The sequence below is a fragment of the Lytechinus pictus genome, chromosome 3, assembly GCF_037042905.1.
Source record: "Lytechinus pictus isolate F3 Inbred chromosome 3, Lp3.0, whole genome shotgun sequence".
Lineage (NCBI taxonomy): Eukaryota > Metazoa > Echinodermata > Echinoidea > Temnopleuroida > Toxopneustidae > Lytechinus > Lytechinus pictus.
The window spans coordinates 51903560-51926449 of record NC_087247.1 but is presented as its reverse complement, the minus strand read 5'-3'; the positions used below and the strand labels follow the sequence as shown (position 1 = coordinate 51926449).

Here is a 22890-nt window from a genome sequence, read left to right as displayed (position 1 = left end):
GTAAATCACTACATTACAAGAAAAATCATTTTATACAAAAACTACTTAGTTACAGCTCTGATATAAAACAGGCGTTACAATTTTTGATATTTTTGCAAGGAATGCCTTACAGAAAAATATATTTGGTGAGCCAAAATTTAATAGTACATGATGTTCATGGTGCATATTTCTTTTTTTTTTGTATTTGCTGTACAGGGGAGAGATATGCTATATAATACTATTTCAAAATCTGATGTAAATAAAAGGACCAAATTTCAAGGTACATCGAAGGATTTTGGGAAGATTTGGACGATTTCTTGTCTGGCAATCTGGTAATTGATGCATGCATTTTTTACTTGAATGAAAGTTATTTCTCAAAATTACAATGCCTTTGTAAAATGAAAACAAAATACAAAACACCTCTCAGCCATTTTTATGCTACCCAACTACAAAAAAAGATATATCTTTGATTCTTTGAAATGTCAGAGCTAGGGTAAATGAATCTGTCTCCATATTGCTCTTTGAAAGGGATCGAGACATTGTGTCACATAAGTTGTTATCAATAACAAATGTTATAATTTTTACCAAATTCCATATTGGCCAATCAAATGGCATGATTTCAGTAGTTTGTAACTTACAATTGATAACAAGTGTTCTGAACAAAGTCAACGAAGGGTATTGTAGCAAAAAGATACAAGTATTTACAATTGATAGTACCGTTATGTACATGATTTGACACAGAGTTACAATCAATTGTACTATTAATCACATAGTTTATGTAACAGGGCCTAGAGCTCATACAAAGAAGTGGATACATGGATCAAACCTCTATGATAACCAAATAATAATATAAGTTTATTTGTAAGCTAGGAGATGAGGAAGCAAATTCTTAGCTTACTTGATTTTGACTGATTGAGGACTGGCTTCATGGATTTTTAATTTTGACGGACTGCAAAATGTTTAGATAAACTCACCCTCTTATATCACAAATATATGTATACCGATTTGCACCGCAAATGTTTGAAATGAAATGAAGAGCAATGTCAAATAATCAAAAATTTGATTTCTATCGTAATCTGAGGTGGTTTAAAGAACTGAATCAAAAGAAAATAAGGCATTATCATCTACTACAATCAGACAATGTTACATCAAACATATTTTGAATGGAAATGATATACAACAACAATGCATTTGTTTGCTACAATGAGCATGGCATGAACTGTAAAAATAAATAAACTACACTGCATTACATACAGCAATATACCATATTACAGGGTTTGGTTTCTTAAATTTCATTACACTTACACATACAATTGAACAGCCAACATAGCAATATAAGACTTAAAACTGAATTATAATATTTGTACTAAACAACCCTGTGCTGTACATAAGTTACAGTCAAGGAAAAGTATAAATGAAAGAAACACAATATTATGTATAGGTGTGTCAGTGTCTGGCGTAACTAATTGTTTATGTGGACAAGGAAAATAATGCTACAACCTGATTGAAAACATTAAAAGAGAATGCAAACAACATAAGGGTTCATTACAAGGAAAAGGCCTTTATCTTTAACCTCTACAATAGAAAAAGTGCATTTTTAGCATCTGAAAATAATTTGTACGTCTTACAAAGGTAATATTTTCAGATCATCAAAATGCATGAAAAAAGTAGTTTATTTCAAAAGTTATTAAAGAAGGCAGACAATCTTTGTAAATATAATGTCTGGCACTTCAGGCTAAAAATGCTGTATACAAGTTGGTCTTCATCAAGTAAGGACTTATTTCTTTCATTATGAATACAACAAACATGGACATACTTTATACACAAGAAAACATAAGTTATTACCTTACATCTCAATTTTGACCAGATTTAATACATCAGTCAATGCATTATTTTTCTTATAAATAGTACAAAAATGCCAATAACTTACTTTATTTGGCAAATACTTTCATAACAATACAGGATCGGTAAAGAGAATAGGAATCATTTGGCAGGTAGCTCAAAAAAGAAGATGATTTTGTAATATATCTTCTTTTCTAAATTTCATGAAAGTTGCCAACTTTATTCCTATAGAAATCATTTCAAGTTGGATATTTTCTTGTCACGTGCCATCACAAAAGTGACATACATTATAAATCAAATGGACACTACTCTTGAAAAATTATTTCTAACTGGAAGAACTAGAAGTAGTCATGTTGTATCTACATGGTTATGCTACCAAAAAGGCTTAAATTTTTGTGCATGATATTTCATACAAAGATCATAAAATAATCAATTAATTTTCTTTCTCCTTACTAAATGGAATAATTCCCAAACAACTCTTTATTCTTACAGAGGCCCACTCTTTACACCAGGAGATTCCTTCCATTTCATTCTTAACTGAAATGACTAAATGAAAATAAAACAAAGGTGGGGGTGATAATTTGTTTGGAAAGAAAGCTGGGTGCATGCAAGGGTGCAAATAATCTCCATAGACAAACTGAAATACAAGATATACATTTTGTCGCATTAGGATCACATTTTCTCTTCATTCAAAAGAATTTGAAGTAATACAGATTTCTGACACCGAAAATAAAAGCAATATGTAGAAAATAATTTGATAATTCTAATTAATAGGTTATCTGGTGTCTTTTAAAACAATACTTCTATACGGGGGGGGGGGGGGGGGAACTGCCAAAGAGTCCCTTAACATGAAGATACAGTAACATCAGATGGAGTTTTTCTGCTTTAAAACAAATATGAGCTGTATTTCTAATGTACATAAAGCATTAAAAAAACATTAAAGAGAACTTTGTTCACATGTGAGATTACAATTTTGATGCAAGCTACCAACTACTTTACAACACTACAAGCATTGCCCTAGCTTCAAACCATATTGTAGATTGCTGAAGTGCTCCTAGTATTTTCAATTTGTATTACAAAGGATATTTCAAATTTTAATTAAAAAATAATTAAAATTAAATACTGGGACACACACAGCTCAAACCAGATAAGAGAATTATTAATGGAATGGAATGACTAATATATATATATTGCAATATCATTACTAAACACAAAGCAAATTTAGTAATTTACACAGCAACCCAAGAAGTGTTTATAACTACAAGACTGCCATATTACATGAAAGGAGATGTATACTAAACAATCTTATGAAAGTAACCATGAAATTAAAGAGGAAATGTTGGGTATTAGTCTTTGCAAAATATTTGTAATTTCATGAGAAGTTGCAGAAAAATGACTTGCAATTATTTTGAAAAAGGTTTATAAACTAAATGCTTTTTGTAAGAGTTGATATCATGGCAAGAGTTGTAGAATCTATCAAAGAAAGCAGTACTCTTTAAGAAAATTAGGGAAAAAAGAGAATACTAACTCTCCTTTAAAATCATTAAAAAATAAATAAAATCTATGACTCAAAGTGGAATTCAATACAATAGCAGTATCAACTAAAAACGTAATTGTCAATTGCAGAGATCACAGAGTTGGGAGTCAAATAAACTGAATAGCTTGGGACCTAGCATGTATCTTAAAATAAATAAAATTATAAGTATAACTATGAATTGTCTTAATAGATTAAAATAATATAATCACATGCGGAGTGCAAAAATGGCAATAGACAGCAAGATTGGGGATGGGGAGAAATGAACAGAGATTGAACGGAATGCAAATCTATAAAAAGCTGCCTCGTGGCTGAGTTGAATAATAATAAGAAAAAAAACATGGGTTGGCACAATCAAAATAGTTATAAACATTAATATAAAGCTTATACAAGGTATAGAGTTTATGAGAAGAAAAAAAAAAGAATTTCGAACAGCCATAATAAATTCTACTAGTGAATATTGTAAACTAGCACCTTTTCTACATGATCATCATCATCATCATGATTTGACGATTTCAACGGATACCTTCATCTAAACGGAGACACACAAAAACCTCTTCAAAAGCATGCATTCAAGAACAATTGCAATCACAGTGAAACAACTTGGCACTGTACAGAGACATCATCATCAATCAATTAAATAAGATAAAATACTACAGGACCATAAAGGAAAGAAAAAAACAGAGATAAGTGATAGAAATTAGTTACTTCAAATTGCAGATACTACTCCACGCAATGGTTATTCAAACTTGAATACAATACTAATACTGTTCTCACATTTTTGGACGCCTTTAATTTCTTTTATATGTTGATTCAATATCTGAAGCCCACGACTAAGACATAGCCACTGAAATCCTTGATTTTTCTCTTACAACCTAAAGACTGTACTCTTTCACACTCAATATAACATACATGTACACCGATGTGCTGGATATTTTCAACTAATCTCTCTTTACAGGTATCTTTAGGTCTTTTTCGTATGTCGCTGTAAGTCTACACACTCTGTTTGTACTTACATGCCATTTCATAACAGTTGGATGAAAACAAAGGTAACCATGTAAATAAGAAATAACCATAGAAATAATACACTAGATGTACATCAAGGCATGCAGATGTCTTAAAATTTCTCATGAAAACCTGTGACCAGCTTCAGTCAAATGGACTATTTCCAGTAAATTATAAGGATAAGGATTTTTAAGTAGCAAGCTATCAAAAATTTACTGTTTTTCATTATTGTTTCTCTACAATACAAAAACCTGTTTCTAAGCGTTGGTTGGTATGTATTGGTCTATGTTACTGATATTGGAAATACAAATCATATACTTGTCTACAAAGTACTTTGTAAACATAAAATGCTTCTTAAAAATCATTACATAGGGAATGTTAAAATTTGATACATTACCAATTATAAATTGAATATTATAGATTGGCAATTCCTTAGAAAAAAAAACTTACGATCATTCTATATTCTTCTCTAAAAGGGGGGAAAATAACTCGTCTGTAATACTTGGAATGTACTTTCATTGGGTAGTATATTATTTACTTTCATACTGTAAGTTATTGGAAAGGAAATAGGTCCTGTTTGCATGGAGCTGGTCACATCTGTCCAACCAATGAGAGAGCTACTTCTACTTTTTTGCACACAGCTGTCGCATAACATTTATCTTTCCATTTTTTATGATCTGTACAGCTCAATTATTCACTCATGGTAATCTACAAAATTCCTGCTTCCAATTATCTTAGGGTTATCAACTCTTCCATGATTTTCTGTGCTCCTGTTATGGAAGTAGACAAAAATATATTCATTTTCAACCCATGGAGAGGAGAAATAAGTTTATTACTGTACATCAAATATATGCAGATATCTTGCATACAAGGTTTGAAGTTATCTAGTTCTCCAACATTGATTTTAAGATAAAATCTTAACAAAGAGAGTAAGAGAGCAAGAACTTCTTCCAAATGTGCATCATGACAGTCAAAAAATACTTGTTGGATCAACCAACCAAATGCTGTCACAAACATTTCAATTTAGTTTATATCAGTATCATACATACTTACAAGAGTTCAATGAAAGCACCCAATACAAAATTGGCTTCATTTGAGTTTTAAATTCTCTTTACTTTAGTATTGAATTGTTTGCAATGAAATTTTCTTTTTTTTTCACCAAAGACAGACTTTGGAGATAACCTTTACAGGAGACTGATTTAAAATGGGAGAATCCAAAATATTTGTAAATCCAAAGATAGGAATATATTTCTCATTGCAACACATTGTGCTCATACTATGGGGGCTTTTTTTACACCATATTTACAGCACCAGCCCTCCTTCAGTCAGCCTAGTGCACTAAACAGTAGCCTGCTAAGCTTTGCTTTCTCTCTTACTTTATTTTACCAACAACAATTTTTTTCCCAATATGGCATGTTTTGTATTTTTTGTGTGTATGTTAAAATGAAGCTATAATACAGTCCTTGCTTTCCCCTTAATAAGGGGTATTTCATTTTTTCTTTACTTTATCTCCTCATTTTTTTTTGGTGATGTTGGCTTTTGACTTGTGGATGATCACTCATACTCATCACCATCATCATCATATTCCTCATCGTCTTCCTCATCGCCTTCATCATCATAGAGAACCTGTTGATGAGAGGATGGGCCTTGCAATTCACCATTATAGCTAGCTTGAGCTGCTTGTGCCATGGCCATACCTGCCATCATGCCTGGCTGTGGATTGTGAGGGACCATAGTAGGTGGGGCATGATGTTGAACTGCTGGTGGCTGTGCCATGGGCTGTGGTGCCGGTCTTGGGGTACTCGTAGCCGCAACCAGACCCTTCTGTTAAAACAGACAAAAATACAGTATGAAATCATACAGATAGCAAGATTGCTTGTAGGATTGTAATTATCTAAATCAGAGAAATAGTACAAAGATCTTTTGTTCTATGACCCCAAAACCAAAATGACAACAAAAGAATCAAACCTAGAACAGCATGGTACCATATTCAACATAATATGATATTATATAAAAGAGGTAAGCGGTGATTACCCCAAAAGAAACATCTTTACTTTAACAAATGGGAACAAGATCTATTCTGTTTGTAACCTCATGATCATTATCATGTCTAATCCATTAATTTATATTTGTATCCTTACTTTCCATCTTCCCTAGCTCAATTTGTGCATAACCTGAAAAAATAGTATATTTTACCCAATGGCTGTAGGACCAAATGTATCTGTGATAAATACCAGGGTCCCACAACAACAAAATTGTGACTAATGAAAGGGCTGATTTTTTTTAATGCTTGAAAGCACTAATTATTATGTAAATCAATCATAAATATCAACTTTACAATCAATTACTCAGCTTAATGTTATCAGACCAAAGGTCAGGAAACAGAGATGCTGGTTGACATCACCCTATTAGTCTTAACCCTAACCCAATGCTGGTAGATCATACAGCCACGGGCCTGTGAGCCCCCCCCCCCCCCCCCCTCCTCAGGATTTCTATCATCGACCAAGCAATCACACCAAACACTTGCAAGCATGTTGCTTATGGCATAATCTACAATATTGCATGTAATATCTAAAATCAATATCCCCAAAAAATGTTTTCTAAATAAGTGATTTCATTGACTATTATGCATAATATATAAATAATTTTTGCATTAATTCATAATTCTGAAGTACACAATATACAAACAGAAGTGATTAAAATTTGAGAATGTCAGAAAAGAGGCACCTCTGAATCAAATTTTATACCTTCTTTCTCCATTCCTCCATAGCAGCTTGATATGTCTTGTATTCTGTAGCTACCCTCTCCAGGTAAGGTTTCTTCTGTTCATCTGTCAGTTTGTTCCATTCCTCACCACAGATCTCTGTCAAACGTCGTCCTTTCTCTATTGTCTTACCCTTCATCTGTTCACGGAAATCCGTGAGAAAGTAGAAGTACGCCGTAGGTGGCTTCTTTGGCTTGTCTGGGTCACGTACTTTCCTGTACACAGAAATCTGGAAAAGATGGAGAGCATTTAATACAAGAAAGAGTGAAATGAGTCTACTAGCTCTTTATGTGGCAAAGACTAATCCTTTAACCTGGAAATGTTAAACCTTTTTTTTTTTTTATGAAATCATTTTATCTCATCTAATTCAATATGATTGACCACATGACACATTATGTGGATAACTTGTGGGGCAATTTAGCTCGAATGCGCGCTAGATATTTCATATTTTGTACAGGAGAGAAATGCTATGAACCATATTTAAATGTCAAATTCATGTTATATATCATACTTGAAAGTTTGGGCCAACTACTACCATGCAACAAGTAAAATTTGCTAAAATGTATTGATTTTGAGTTAAAATGATTAATTTTTGAAGTTCTTTCATGTGAAAGTTATTTTTGATCACATAAGTACCTATCCTATTCTCAAATTTCAAAAAAATATAAATGAACTTAATTCATATGGAGGATGTCAATTCACTGATCATATCTGAATCAGTTATACATTGATGTACAAATCTCAATTATAAACATTGAGTATTGTAATCACTCTGACTACAAACTTATCAAATGAAGACCTTCAAAAGAACCATTAAATTTTGAGATGAGTAATCGGTTCTTAAAGTGTTTTTCAAATTCATGGATTTTGGACAGAATTTGATGATGCAGAAAATAATCAAAATGAAGGCAAACAAATTGTTACCTCTGCTTCATATCTTTTTCTGTCAATGCCTGCTTTCTCCTGGTATGGTCCCTTCTCAGCATCCGTCATCGAACTCCATTTCATACCACATGCCTTTGTGATCTCACTTGCCTGCATTTGTGTCAATAAGATGAGATACATAGCATGAGCTTCATGAGATACATAGCATTAACCTATTAAACTATAACTTGAAAATGAATTCACACATTAAATAAGCTATGTACAATAAGCGCATTTTCCCTTGGATTAAATCAACCCTATTTTCAACAAAAAAGCTGGTTAGGAGATTTTCTAACTAAGATTGAAGTATAAATTAAAGTGTGTATAAGCTGAATGGGCATGTAGTTTTAAGGTATGCAATACACACTATCGTGAAATGAGCATGATCTAAAAAATTATGTTGATATGATATTGCTAGATAATGTATGCATCAAGAAATTTAAGTAGAATTATACGAAATTAACTTTGGTTATACTTGTTTTGTAACCCCCCCCCCCCTGAACTGAAAATAGCATCAATAGAAGTTTAATCTATTAAGATCAACCTGTGAACAACTGAATTACAACATATCCAAGTATGTATTCATGCATTTGTCTCTTTTCTTTGAATACATGTATTACATATTTCTTTATGGAGACATTTGCTAAAAGAAAAGTGAATTTAAGTGATCGGGTATTGGGTAACATTTTAGATTTCTAAAATTATCATTGTGCATTCGTGACACCTGAAAATAGTATGAACATATGAACTGTAGATAAAAATAACAATCTAAAAGAACTGTAATTTACAAAGTGTACATGAGAAGTAGTAATAATATCCGTGACAATATGATATCCAATTTCACTTCTGGTTCTTGTAACGACTGTCCAGATTTCTTTGCTAGATTTGAAAAAGGTTGAGTTTTATGCTTTAAAATTTTGTAAAATTTGAGTTATATTTTAACACAGAACGGTCTGAAAGTCTCAAAATATCAAATAAGATATATATTTAAATCACAAAAATCCAATGTTTGAAGACGATTTTAATGGTATACCAATGACTGATCCTTTCAAGTTCAACAGCCATGTCTCATGTTGAGAAAATATTGACAACATTCCTATTTTTAACATATCCAACACATTTCATTCAATCCTTTAATTTGTTTCAGGTGTTTTTTTTTTCCTTTTTTGTTCTATTTCTTTTTCAATTATATACTCACAATGTTCCCTTATGTATTAAAAAATAAGAATAAATTTCTCATATTTTTTTATATTCCTTATGAAAATTATCTATTCAGTTTGTGATTTCATATTCTACATTGGATTCTTCACTCCAGATTCTTGTCAGGTCCTTCTTGTAGGGTGCTTAAAATGTCTCTCACAAGAATAGAAATGACATCTTTGCAATTGACAAAATGTTGCCAGTCCATAGCCTGTGAAACTACATAGCTTTCATGTCCACAGGGTTTATGGAAGCTACTATTCAATCTGTCATATGACATCATTCAATATGACAGAAGTATGACATGAATTATTCACACAAAAAAGTGAGGAAAATGGGTTTGTAGGGAAGTACTTCTGCATAGATTTTCTATTTAAGTTTTCTATTTAAGTCCCTACAAAATAATATCAACTACATTTGGTCAAATATTCAGAGACATGTCTGATTACGACTCACATATCTATTTTCCTAAAAATTCAGATAATTTAGCATGTGTTTTCACAATACTGCAAACATTATCAAAAAAGATAAACAAATTTTGAAGGTTATTTCATGAAACATAATCCATCATCTGTTTAAGTTGATTTGATTGCTTTCTTTAAAAGAACAACTGGAACACTGACTGACCTCAACTGTCAATGACAAGCCACATGATACTAGATTAACAGAAATTGAACAGAGGTAACTCCATGCAGTAATAATGACTGTAATTCCTCTATCCTCGCAAGATTTAAATGAAAAATATTTTTTATCTTGTCATTTCAGGTTGAACTTTCAAAGAATTAAAATATGGGGACATTATCAATATTTTCTTTAATTGAAAAAAAAATCAATTGTAACTGCAATTAATGTCTGAAATGACTGAAGAGATAATGGTTCTAAATATTAGAAATCAATTGCCATCTTTTTCATGTAATGAAGACAAGAGGTGAACTGATAATAATTAATCAAATATTTAACATGATTTTAAAAGAATCATTTAGTCTTTATTACTTCAGTTTCCTCTCAGCTTTGACTTACTAGTAATTAACATGAATACAGAAAAACTTATTTTATGGAAGTTTGTTTCCAAATAATAACATGGAATTGGAAACAATACTCAATATCAAAAGTAATTGAAGTTATATATATATTTTTTAATGAAGTTAATACAATACATTAGTAACTTCCATGCAATGATTGTCATAAAGCCCCTAAATTATCAAATGAACAAGCCATTTTCATAAAGTTAGGTCATGGGGTAAAATTACCTGTTGCCCTAATATTCCTTTGCTGCTAAGAATAAGTGTTTATATACAGTGCATATCAATAAAAAGTTTACACTTTGAAAAAAACATGGGAATTGAAAAATATACACCATGGGGATAATTTTTTCACTTATATTCTTGGGTTTGGTTCTCGTCATCAAATGAAAGTATAAATTTTGACAGAATGTTACACTTGAGTGAGCACTGTCCATTTTTGTAAAGCTCGCAAAAATTGGTTTGGCAGAAATGCTCATTTTTGCGCTATGTTAAGGAAAAAGGCGAAAAAATCTGACCGTGCGGAACATTTCTCATACATTTCTCTTGCAATTTTAGCCAATAGAAATGAAACAGATACACTTTTTAAACATTAAGTTGTTACATTTTGCAAAAAAAAATTTGCCACCCAAATTAACATTTTACCATTGGGAAGCACAACCTTTTTTGCGCCAGCTGGATCTGAAGACGTAACTAAATGTAAACGAAAAATTTAATTTCAGACATCTCCTACATTCTTTCAAGTTTCTATTATTTAAAGTGGGTTCACATTTTATTTAATACTTGTTCTCCACACTTTTCTTAAGCTTGACAATGATTAACAAAACAAAAATCAAGCCTAAGCCATTTCATGTGAATCACAGCCCCGTGTAAAGCAGATATCATCACGATTACCTCGGTGTGTGTTTGGGGAGGGGGGGGGGGGGGTAATGGCACTCTATGAAGTGTTTTGGGCAAGGAAACAAGTAAAAAAGGTAAAAGATATCTTCAAATCAATCTTCCTAGCTAAGATTCATGTGTTCTTCATGATTTATGTCTACTTTTATTCACATAAATATTTCCAAGTTCTGTGCAAATCATTTTTTACAAACTTTTTTAAAGTAAATGGTGCTCACTGAAGCATAATTTTTTTTTACAGTTATATCGCTTACAGAGATCTGTACCAATGTTTAAATGTGGAAAAGCTTTAGGATGTTACAAATATATAATTTTACAGGATTATTTACTTCAAGTGTTAACTTTTTTATATGCACTGCATACATAAATATATATATATATATATATTAATATATATACATATAAAATAAATAATGCTCTTTCAAGAGGAAGAAGACAAAGCCAGAGAAACGACAAAATTCTAAATCTGTATTTCACTGAGATTCCCTACGGAGGCATTTAGCTGGATCAGCAAGTAGAATAATTGATCAAATCTTGAGATCTGGCGGGAAGCAACTACAGCTAGTGTAATTTCTTACTTCCTCAATTCCATCCGCTAAGTCAATGTACACTGAGTGACAGATTCAACAGCCTGGATTTGATTAATCAAGCCACTAGGTGCTTAAAAACTCTCAATTTAAATTTATCCTATAAATCTTTAGGTATTTCTTCTACATTTTAACATGAAGAATTCATTTTGGGGAAAGGGGGTGGGGGATTGGCTACAATAATAGTAATAGATAATTCTACTAATCTCAACATGTTCCATTAGACATCTTATGATCCGCACTAACAGATGTATATAACCACAGAGCGGTAAAGCATATAAGCTCCCAAACTTAAAAAATCTTGAAGAAATGTCATTAATCATAATTTCCCTTAACTATCATCAACATATTCATGTAATTTCAATTGTACTAAAAATCATTTTAACATTGCAAATTTAATTGGACAATTCTGACATATTCTGAATTTATTAATATACAAACAGGAAAGTATGAAATGAGTAAAATCTGTGAATTGGCAAAGAAATAATTCCACTTGGGAGGATACCTACCCTTGGGATCTGGTCACCATCCTTCACATAATTCTTGCGGAACGTGTCAAGAAAGAAGAAGTATGCTGTCTTTGCTCTCTTCACGTGGGATCCAGGCCTGTTCCTCTTTCGTCTCTTCTTGCCCTTATCCGCCAGAGGCTTGCGCCCTCTCTTCTTGGGGAAGTACATCGCTGAGGGGTCCGTTCCTGACAAAGGGAGAAACTCTGCAAGAGATGAATATGCCCCATGGTTGGGGGAAAGAGGCGATTGGGATTAAATTTTGAGGGGGTTGTGCCGAAAAAGAGAGTGTCCCACCACCTTGGTATGTTAGCATGCATTTTTACCTTGCGATGATACCATGAGGTTCTTCGCCACTGCCTGGGGGTTTGTTTGGGTGGGTCTTGGTCCATATCTAGGATAGACCACATCTACTCCCTGGTCAGACATTGTTGGAACACGTCCTGCTTCACTGATACTATAAACTTGTGCATCAGCTGATCTCCCTAGTATTAGGGGAATAAATAAATTGATGTCAACTGGCACAAAGATCTACATTTTAAACATGTGAGCATTCAATGTTTGATCATACAGTTAGAACATACAATGGAACATACAATCTAATTGAACATAAGACTTGCTTGCTCTGAAGCCTTTAACATGCAGAATGTGACAATGCAAGTAAAATGGTCTGGGAAGCAATTCATGAAAGGAGTTGTCAGATGTTTTATCTGACAAGTCCCATTTTATCTGACAGTAACCATAGTAACACTGCTTCTTAGCCAATCAACATCATTGAAAGTTGTCAGCTGTAACAACTTGTGGGACAAATGTTGATGAAACACTCCCCTGATCTCATTTATCGGCCATGCCAGGTTAATTAAGCACCATTTCTATGAAAATCTATAGGATATGCTATGAGTGAATTGTAAAATATTATTTATTTTGCATTGTGGCTGATAATTATCAATACTCTCTTTCTGTAATAGGGTGAATTGAATGAAAGGTGGATGCTGGATTGGAGACGTTTCATAATTTTGTCCAAAATAATGAGATAGAAATTATATCTAACAGAACGAGTGACAATTTATCCCAGCCACGTGAAGTTTATCGTTGGTGCATATCGTCTGCTGCTATTCGTTGAGTTGATTGGCCCTCAGATTCGGATATGAAGCTTGTTTGTAAGTACACTTATATCATTATTTTCCATTTTTAGAGTAAATTTTATTGACCGATCGAGGGAAGAGATTCTGTCTGGATGGTCAGGCTGGAATTCATTTTCATGGATTTATTTTGGCCCGCGGTACGTGCAGCTAGCACTAGCAGCTGCATGACTTGGTAGCGAATCGGCATGCAAGTTGAATTGTCCAACTCATCATCATAGACGTAATCCCCCTAATTTACCTCCATCCACGTCACTAGAGCTAGAAACTTCATCATCATTCTCTTCATCTTCAAAATCATCAATTTGAAAATCCAAAATCTAGATAAACTTCTGAGTTTTCTTTCATTTCGTGATCGAAGTATTCAGTGACAGTGTGGAGAAAACGTACCCTTGCAACAGGTTTTGCATACAAGTGGAGCTTGACATGGGAGAGCCAATCACGTCTCTCGTACACTTATACACGTCATAAAAAAAAACAAATTTCGCGGACGTAATTGTGCGTTTGAAGCATTCAGAGAAAGAACTTTAAACCATAGAGCTATTAAGAAAAGGAGAACCATCTTCCAAATCCTCTGTTAATCCTTTGTTATCGCTTCCTTCGGGCGAAGGAACGATATCTAACATCAATCGGCGAGCCACCAGGCGAAAGTTAGAGCCCGCTTACATAACGTGATAAGCCCCCTCGTAAAATCTGAGGTCAGAGATTTTTTGAAGGACCCTGCGTGGCACCGCCGTAAACGACGTTCTCCCACATAACTTCTCTCCGAGCTCAGTTTTTTTCAAAATTAAAACACGACTTGCTGTTCCTCTAACATTCATATCTCTTCGTACGGATTCCTGATGTACGTCTTTTGTGTATGGTTGAACTTCTGAGATGCTCCCCTTTGCATACATACCACATACGTCACAATCTGATTTGACTCAACAAAATTACAAACGGAGGAAGTTGGAGATTGGTCATTTTAGGTATGTCTGTCTTTCTTACGAAGTTAAATCTTTCCATGCTCGTACATGGTTTAGAAATTATAATAAGGTGAAAAAGCATACTTTGAGCTTTATTTTCATGCAAAAATCCTTTGCGTGTTTACAATGGTCTTGATTATATAACGACGAATCTGCGGGGCATTTCTCTGGCGATTGTCGCATCCGTACTCCTATTTGTGTAAGTTGAAAGTGAGTGTAATGAATGACGGGAGCTCCGTGCTCGCTCAGCTCTTGTCTCTGGATCGTTTTTGGAAAATAGCAGGGGCCGCGGAGCGAATAAATTTTATTTACAAACCAGTAAAAAGGAGAACAAAGTACAAACAAGTGGAACGCCTCTGGCAGTCTCGCCTGCATTACGCGATTTAATATAGCAGCAGTGCTAACTTTGAAAACTACTATAAAATAATCATTCACAAAAACACCATTCATATAATGACATAATACCACGTTTATTGACCATAAATGACATTTGAACGGTGATTTAAGACTTGTCAACTACACCCATGTCCACATTTCATTCACTCTATCTATTAACTTTCAGAGTTAGGATGGTAATTCAACAAATACCCCCAACACGGCCAAAGTTCATTGACCTTTAATGACCTTTGACCATGGTCATGTGACCTGAAACTCGTACGGGATGTTCAGTGATACTTGATTACTCTTATGTCCAAGTTTTATGAACTAGATCCGTAAACTTTCAGAGTTATGATGGTAATTTAACAAATAACCCCAACACGGCCAAAGTTCATTGACCTTAAATGACCATTGACCATGGTCATGTGACCTGAAACTCGCACAGGATATTCAGTGGTACTTGATTAACCTAATGTCCAAGTTTCATGAACTAGATCCATAAATTTTCAAAGTTATGATGGTAATTCAACAAATACCCCCAACTTGGCCAAAGTTCATTGACCCTAAATGACCTTTGACCTTGGTCATGTAACCTGAAACTCAGGCAGGATGTTCACTAATACTTGATTAACCTTATGTCTAAGTTTCATGAACTAGATCCATAAATTTTCAAAGTTATGATAATAATTCAACAAATACCCCCAACTTGACCAAAGTTCATTGACCCTAAATGACCTTTGACCTTGGTCACGTGACCTGAAACTCGAGCAGGATGTTCACTAATAGTTGATTAACCTTATGCCCAAGTTTCATGAACTAGGTCCATATACTTTCTAAGTTATGATGTCATTTCAAAAACTTAACCTTCGGTTAAGATTTTGAAAATGATTCTCCCAACATGGTCAAAGTTCATTGACCCTAAATGACCTTTGACCTTGGTCATGTGACCTGAAACTCAGGCAGGATGTTCAGTAATACTTGATTAACCTTATGTCCAAGTTTCATGAACTAGGTCCATATACTTTCTAAGTTATGTCATTTCAAAAACTTAACCTTAGGTTAAGATTTGATGTTGACGCCGCCGCCGCCGTCGGAAAAGCGGCGCCTATAGTCTCGCTCTGCTATGCAGGCGAGACAAAAATTGTTATTCTACATAATAAAGAACTTAAAAATAACATGTTTGGGACCAAAAAGAAGTATACCCAGTTCTGTGTCAGGACGATTCATTTTAAGTTACAAAGTCATTTTGAAAAATTTACAAGCGAAGTTTTACAATTTTTAGTACAAAAAATAATTATGATTTAAAAAATATTATAGAGAACAAAATAAAAGATGATTACAACTATTGAATTCATATTTTTAGTTTAATCTAAAGAAAAAAGAAGGTTTCCAAAATATAAAGTGTCCGGACACCCGACCCCCCCCCCCCTCATTTCTAAAACATTCTATTTTTATTCTAAATATATTTAGAAACACGAAATATCATTATGATTTTGTTAGATTATGGGATTTTTTGTTGTTTTAAGATTGTACTTTTTTTCTTTCTTTCTTTCATATCCTTTTTTCTTCATCATACTATCCTTCCTCTTTGCCCCTTTTTTTATTCCATCTATCTTTATTCCCTATCTTTCTTTCCTGATCTTCTCTCTCTGTTCATTTTTCTTTCTTTCCTTCTTTGTCTTACTCTCCTTCCTTTTTTAAATTTCCTTTTTTCCCTTCATTTTTTCTTTCCTTAAACTTTTCTTTGCTTCCTTCTCCCTTTTCTTTTCGTTCTTTCTCTCCTTCCATTATTTTCTCTATATTTATTATCTCCTCCCTCTCTTTCATCCTTTCTTTTATTCTTTATTTTATTTTTTCCTTCTACTTTGTGTCCTTTTTTCTTTCTTTCCTTCCCTCCCTTCCTTCCTGTTTTTCTTCTTTCTTTCTTTCAAAGAATGAAGGAAACATTTTTCTTTTATTCGTTCTTTCTTTCCTCCTTTTTTCTTGCTTCTTTTTTTCTTTTCTCTCCCTTATGTTTTCTTTCACACATCTTCCCTTCCTTCTTTTATTTTTCTTTCCTTCTTATTTCATTTCAAAGAATGACGGAAACTTTTTTTTTTCTTTTATTCTATCTTTCATCATTTTATTCTAACATTCCTTTCTTTTTAATATATTTTCCTTCATTTTCCCCTTCATTTTTTTATTTCTTTCTGTTTTCATTTCAACTCTTTTCTTTCGCCTTTTCATTCCCTCCTTCATTCTTTCGTTCACCCCCCTTCCAATTCTGTACATTTTTTTCCCAAGTCGAACACCATGTAGCCTCCTTTGTTGATTTTTTTTAAGACCTGGCTCGGTCGATCCGCTCATGCAGCGTACTTTGTCGATTGTCCCGTATTTCTTTTTGTAAAATGTGGTCACCCTGCATTCAGCTGGTTCCAAAACCAGATTTTCGTCTTCGAAATCGTGAGCCGCCATGTTTGCATAAAATTCGTGAAGCCGATGTGAAATGCATTATGGGTGAAAACGCTACTCCGCAAGCGCAAACCCGAGCTGTCGACCGCGTCGATCAACTTTCCTTATCTGATTTACGAGCGGCCTGTGTAATGCGCCGTGAGGGACCCTGCTGAGAGGGGATTAGCGGTGCCACGCATGGGGCAAAGCGTTTGAGAGAGTCAGATCTCCTTCTGTTAATAGCTCCATGTTTAAACTATCAATTAAGTGAGTTTCATCGGTCTCCATGATAAATGATGTACACCATCGTGTTCTTCTTATTTTCCCCTTTAATTTGATATATAATTCTTCATTTTTATGATTTTCAATATATTTCTACTTTAAGGCCTGAATTATGTGACACACACACACTGTGTCAGAGTTGTGATTCCATAGGTTTGTTGTACATAGAATTGGATTTCCAGATTATGAATTCCAATTTCGCTCAATTTGCAGAGGAAAATGGCACTGACAATTATTCAGTGGATGGAAACCTTCCTCTTCAGTTTTTTTTTGTGTGATCTATTTGTTTTATTCTTATTTGGTATAAATTGCTATATCAAGAAAAAATGTTATGCATAATCTGAATGCAGATGAAAATGGAAAGCTGCACCAAATAAGCAGGAAATACAATACATGTATGGCAAAAACGAGCCCACAGCTGCAGATTTCATCAATTCAAGCTTGAAAAAAAATATTATATTTCTATGAGATACATTGTAGAAGTGAGGAGAATCAAATGTATCGGACTAATCTGAAGCAAAAATATCAACCAGTTTTTTTTTCTTTAAACCTATGGAATCATAATGTTTTAAAAATAGAATGACATAACAGATCTGAGGCTGGTGAAAAGAATAATTATGCTTATTTCGAAGCCCTATAATTGGAGCTATTCTTAGGTAAAATAACATTCTACAAGAACACCAAGACAATCTTCAGAAAACTGAATTATGACAATGTAACACGGTGTCTTATCTCGAAAAGAAATTTCAAAAGTTATGACAAAAGAAATTAAAGCTCTCCAGAATACCACCCCAGGATTTCATATGCACTATATCTCGTAATTTGGGGCTTGAAATATTCAGTACTCAAATGGATGGAAACCTTACTTTTCATGATGATTTTTGTGATTTATTTGTTTGAATCTTATTGGGCCTATATTGCTAAGTCGGGAAAGAGTCTATTTTTTGTTACTTGTTCTTTCTCCTCTTACTTTTCAAAAACTCCCTTTCTTGAGGTTTTTGTCTATCTTTTGTCACCAATTTACATTAATAGAAAGCAATAACAATGACCAAAAATACACATGAACCAAAACACATTTTTCTTGGCTAGTGTATCAAAATATCAGCTATACATAACACTGTAGACACTATGCTATCAATGGGCCACCTAAATTGTATCAATACTTCATTCAATTGTGTGTGTGTTTTTTTAATATTATGTTTCCACATGAATAATAATAAAATCTGTATCTTTGCTTTATATCATTCTTATTTTTTAAGCTAACTTGTTTGAATGCAGCACAAAAATTAATATTTATTATTCTCATTTCTATTTGGATCAACTGCCTGAAGAAAGAATGATTACCTGCAATGCAAGGACCTAGAAAAATATTCACATCACATCTCTACGATTGAGAATGTAACAAACACCAACTTGTGAAAAACAACTTGAGAGGAGAGAGGGAGGGAAAGGGTAAGTGCGAGTGGGGAGAAGGGAATGAATAATGGAGTGACATGAACAAAAACTGCACATAAAAAAAAACAAAGAAAAAGATAATATTTTTCATCGGAGCAAGAGAGTAGTTCAGCAAGTAATCTGTACACACCACTCCATGAATACTATTTTATAATAAACAAGAAAAAAAATTATAGAGAAAAAAATGAGAGAATATGAGTAATCTCAATACCTGGTACAGGTAACAGTGTTAGCATTATTCTTTGGAATTTCATGCTGGATATCATTCAAGTGTTCTACTGCCATTTTTATTGTATTTGTAATTGTATGTACTTGTATTAGATTATGACATCTAGCTTGCAATAAATCACACAAAACAATAAATTCAAGATCAACCACTATGGCCAGAATTCACAAAGGTGGTTTTGAAAACCCAAGGTTGAATCCATGGTTTACGCAGATTTCCTGTATAAATTACGCTTAATTTATCGCGTATCGGGCGCGTGTATAAAAAATGTCCAATGCTGATGCGCGCTTTTGTCACAGTGCGCCAAGTTGACGCCTGTTGCCGTGGTTATCCACGCTTTTTTATTCATGAGTCCACTCTTCAAACAGTGGACTCATGAATAAAATAGCGTATCTAACCATGGTAACAGGCGTCAATTTGGCGCACTGTGACAAAAGCGCGCATCAGCATTTGAATTTATTATACACACGCCCGATACGCGCTAAATTAAGCGTAATTTATACAGGAAATCTGCATAAACCATGGATTTAACCGTGGGTTTTCAAAACCACCTTTGTGAATTCGGGCCTAATAGTTTATGTTTCCTTCAAATCATGTAAAAGCAATAAGGTAGCAGAGAGACACAGAGAGAAACTGAGGAGTAAAAGAGAGCTAAAGAAAGAGACAGAGAGAGGGGGAGGGGGGGGGGAGCAAGGGAGACAGCACAAACATCTTTCTCAAGACTCAAATACATAGCAAGATGACACAGGGATGTAAGTGGAAATAATATTCATCATATGTATGCATTGCTATCAGCCATCACTGAGAAAATATCCTATTTCCATTCATTAGGTATGAGTGAGGCAGTGAGGAAAAAAACACAAGCCGATGATAAAGGTTACAAGAGAGGTGGAAAGAGAAAGAGAATGAGAGTAAGAGAAAAGCTGTTAGACAGAGCAATAAGGCCAGCGATATGAGCTCATGATAAGCTACATTTAGAGAGTAAGACAGAGAGGGAAAATAGAGAAATAAAAATATGAAGAGTGTAATGGCAGTAGCAAAAATTAATAAAGAAATAAGAGTGTCTGGGAGATCTTGTTGTGAAATAGATAAGATAGTAAAACAGCAAGAGAAAATGAAAAAGATAGTAATTGGACTGTGATGGAAGTATAGTAAGGCATTGCAAAGAAATTGAGAGGGAGGGTAAGCTCAATAAGAAAGAGAGCATTTGAGAGAGAAATAGGTTAAGATGGAGAGGAGAGAAAGGGGGGGGGGGGGGAAGAATCCCATCACTGAACTGAAGTCTGAATGAATGGTTAAAATATGCATGACATTTTCACAAAGAATTAGGGACACATGAATCAAATCTCTACACACAGATCACAAAGATTTATTCACAATACATAGGAAACAGTCTAGTTGGCTAAAATTTGGGCATTCTTAAACCACCAAAATAATGCAAATTTTCAAATAAAAAAGGATTGTTAAAGGGTTGTTTTTTTCTTCCTTACAAATTATTCTCACATGAATATGTGATATTTTCTCGCTCTCTCTCCATTGATAAGAATGCTTACCAGGTTCTCTCTATGTGCTCTCACGCGTGTGTATAAGGCAGGTTCTTTGTTATATTCTTACATGTACTATGTGTGTAGGTGTTGCTTGTGTGTGTGCTTGTGTGTGTGCCTTGATGCGCAGATATCAAAGTACACCAACAGGCATGCATTTTCAATATAGACACCCACACACACACACACAATTTATACATGTTATGTAGAGTCTACTGACACACTCATAACAAAATACACATAAAATGGCAAATTGGCAGCAAAACGTAATGCAACAAAGGAAATTTAACCCAAAATGAATTCCTCATTTCATCAATGCCATGTTTTTTTCTGAAGCTTATATCAGATCATTTCCTTCCATATTTGATTGTTTTTAAGCAGCTTTGTTTCACATCAATAACTTTATTGAAAATATGTGACCTTAAAAAAAAAGGATTACTAATCTGTAACTATAGGCCTGATATGTAAATCATCAATAATCTCTAAGAGCATATAAAACAGCATAACGATAGCAATCTATTATTTAACATACTCCTTAATGCAGGAATAATACATTACAGTACCCTCACTACTGTTCATTTCTTAATTATAAATTTAAAATAAAGCTTGCTAGTTGCTAGTAACAAAAATATCACAAATGCTGAAAGCAATATGAAAGGCAAAATGCAAATGGAGTCCCAATTAATTCAAATCTCCATTGATAACAGAGTACAAATGAAAGAAATAATTAATCCACTATCTCACATAATTATCATGAGGCTCTCTATAAATAGGTCATAATTGAATAATATATTATCTTGTTCTTCAAGTGACAAAAGAATTCAGTTGCCAGGGTCATCTAAATCCCGCACACTTAATTCCTAGCTTTAAAAGATTAAAAGTGATTCAATATTGAGGCAATGTTCCTCCTTTCAGGGTGAATTTTCAAAGAAATGAAACTGAAAAGAGAATTATAGTACTTTATTTTATACAATGAAACTGTGTTTGCAAAAAGTCTCATGCCGCAATATGCATTCTTGTTTCTAAAATAAGAAGGGACTAGTTGGCAAAGTATGACATCAAATATAAAGAAATATTATTCTAAAATATCATTTGCTTAAGTTAATGAAAATAGATAAAAACAAGTAAAATCTATATAAGTTGGGTATACATAGTACCTGATTGAAATAGATACTTGCTAAAATCACCAAAATATGAAAATCAGGGGGAAATCATAAAAGCTCACTCAGGCCAGGTTAGGGACCCGTTTAAATAAACTATTCTAGCATTAAATTATGGGTATGAAGAATATGTCCTTAAAAAATAAACATTTAAGGTAATTTGGGACAAAATCTGTCAATCACTTGATCATTGAATATGGCACTAATAAATATAGTTATTAATTTGCATGATAATTTCTTACAAGTTACAAGTTAATCAATTCTCAGTATGTAATATGGAAATGATTTGTGTGGTACAATACGTATACAGGGAAGATCAGTAACTTCTTTATGATGACGTTTGTAAATCAAGGGAAATGATTTGTGTGGTACAATACGTATACAGGGAAGATCAGTAACTTCTTTATGATGACGTTTGTAAATCAAGATTGTCAGGTTTCATTATGCAACAAATATTGGGATCTAAAATAACTGTTTTGAAACTCCTATAGCTAATACGACAGTTACGGTTGATACATATTATCTTCTAGAATAGTAAAAAAGGCATAACACAAAATGTTATGTCAGAACCATTATTTCATGAATCCCTTTATATGAAAAAAAAAACAAGATGTCAGTGATATTCCAATAAAATGACTTCAAAAGTTCACATTGCTAAACAGAGGGAACTTTTCATTTAAAAACCTCTGTTGAAATTGACCTATATTCATGAGATGAAACTGGACTTTATGCAGCAAGAATGTAGAAATAGAATTGCATGAAAATCACTCTTCAGATGTATTACAGAAACATTTCTAAATATATTTACATAAATCATGAATTATATATTACTCAAAATCAACATAAATGCATTAGGGCTTTTGATATTTCAGTATGTAAAAAAAAGGTTAACCTACATGTACAATATATGTTGACTCCATACTCCATCAATTAACATACAGTGTATGCTAATGAAAAAAAGTGGTTTTATTCAGTGAAATAAATTTTTCCTCTATTCAAACTGCAAAGTCATGATCATTAATTAATTCAGCGTTCAGGGTTCCGTAAC

At 33.5% G+C, this 22890-nt stretch overlaps 1 protein-coding gene across 2 annotated transcripts; it reads right to left on the bottom strand.

Moving 5' to 3' along the window:
• Positions 1-212: 212 nt before the first annotated feature.
• LOC129257048 (high mobility group protein B1-like) lies at positions 213-12751 on the bottom strand. Of its 2 annotated transcripts, none has more exons than XM_054895276.2 (5): positions 12587-12751; positions 12264-12448; positions 8049-8159; positions 7108-7353; positions 213-6184 (listed from the first exon to the last, which is right to left on the bottom strand). In XM_054895276.2, the coding sequence occupies exons 1-5, from the start codon at positions 12687-12689 to the stop codon at positions 5915-5917; spliced, it is 915 nt and encodes a 304-aa protein (XP_054751251.1). In that variant the 5' UTR covers positions 12690-12751; the 3' UTR covers positions 213-5914. The 2 variants fall into 2 exon arrangements, with proteins under 2 accessions (XP_054751251.1, XP_063953410.1); XM_064097340.1 differs by having other exon boundaries at positions 12264-12466; positions 12587-12750.
• Between the last annotated feature and the right edge of the window lie 10139 nt (positions 12752-22890).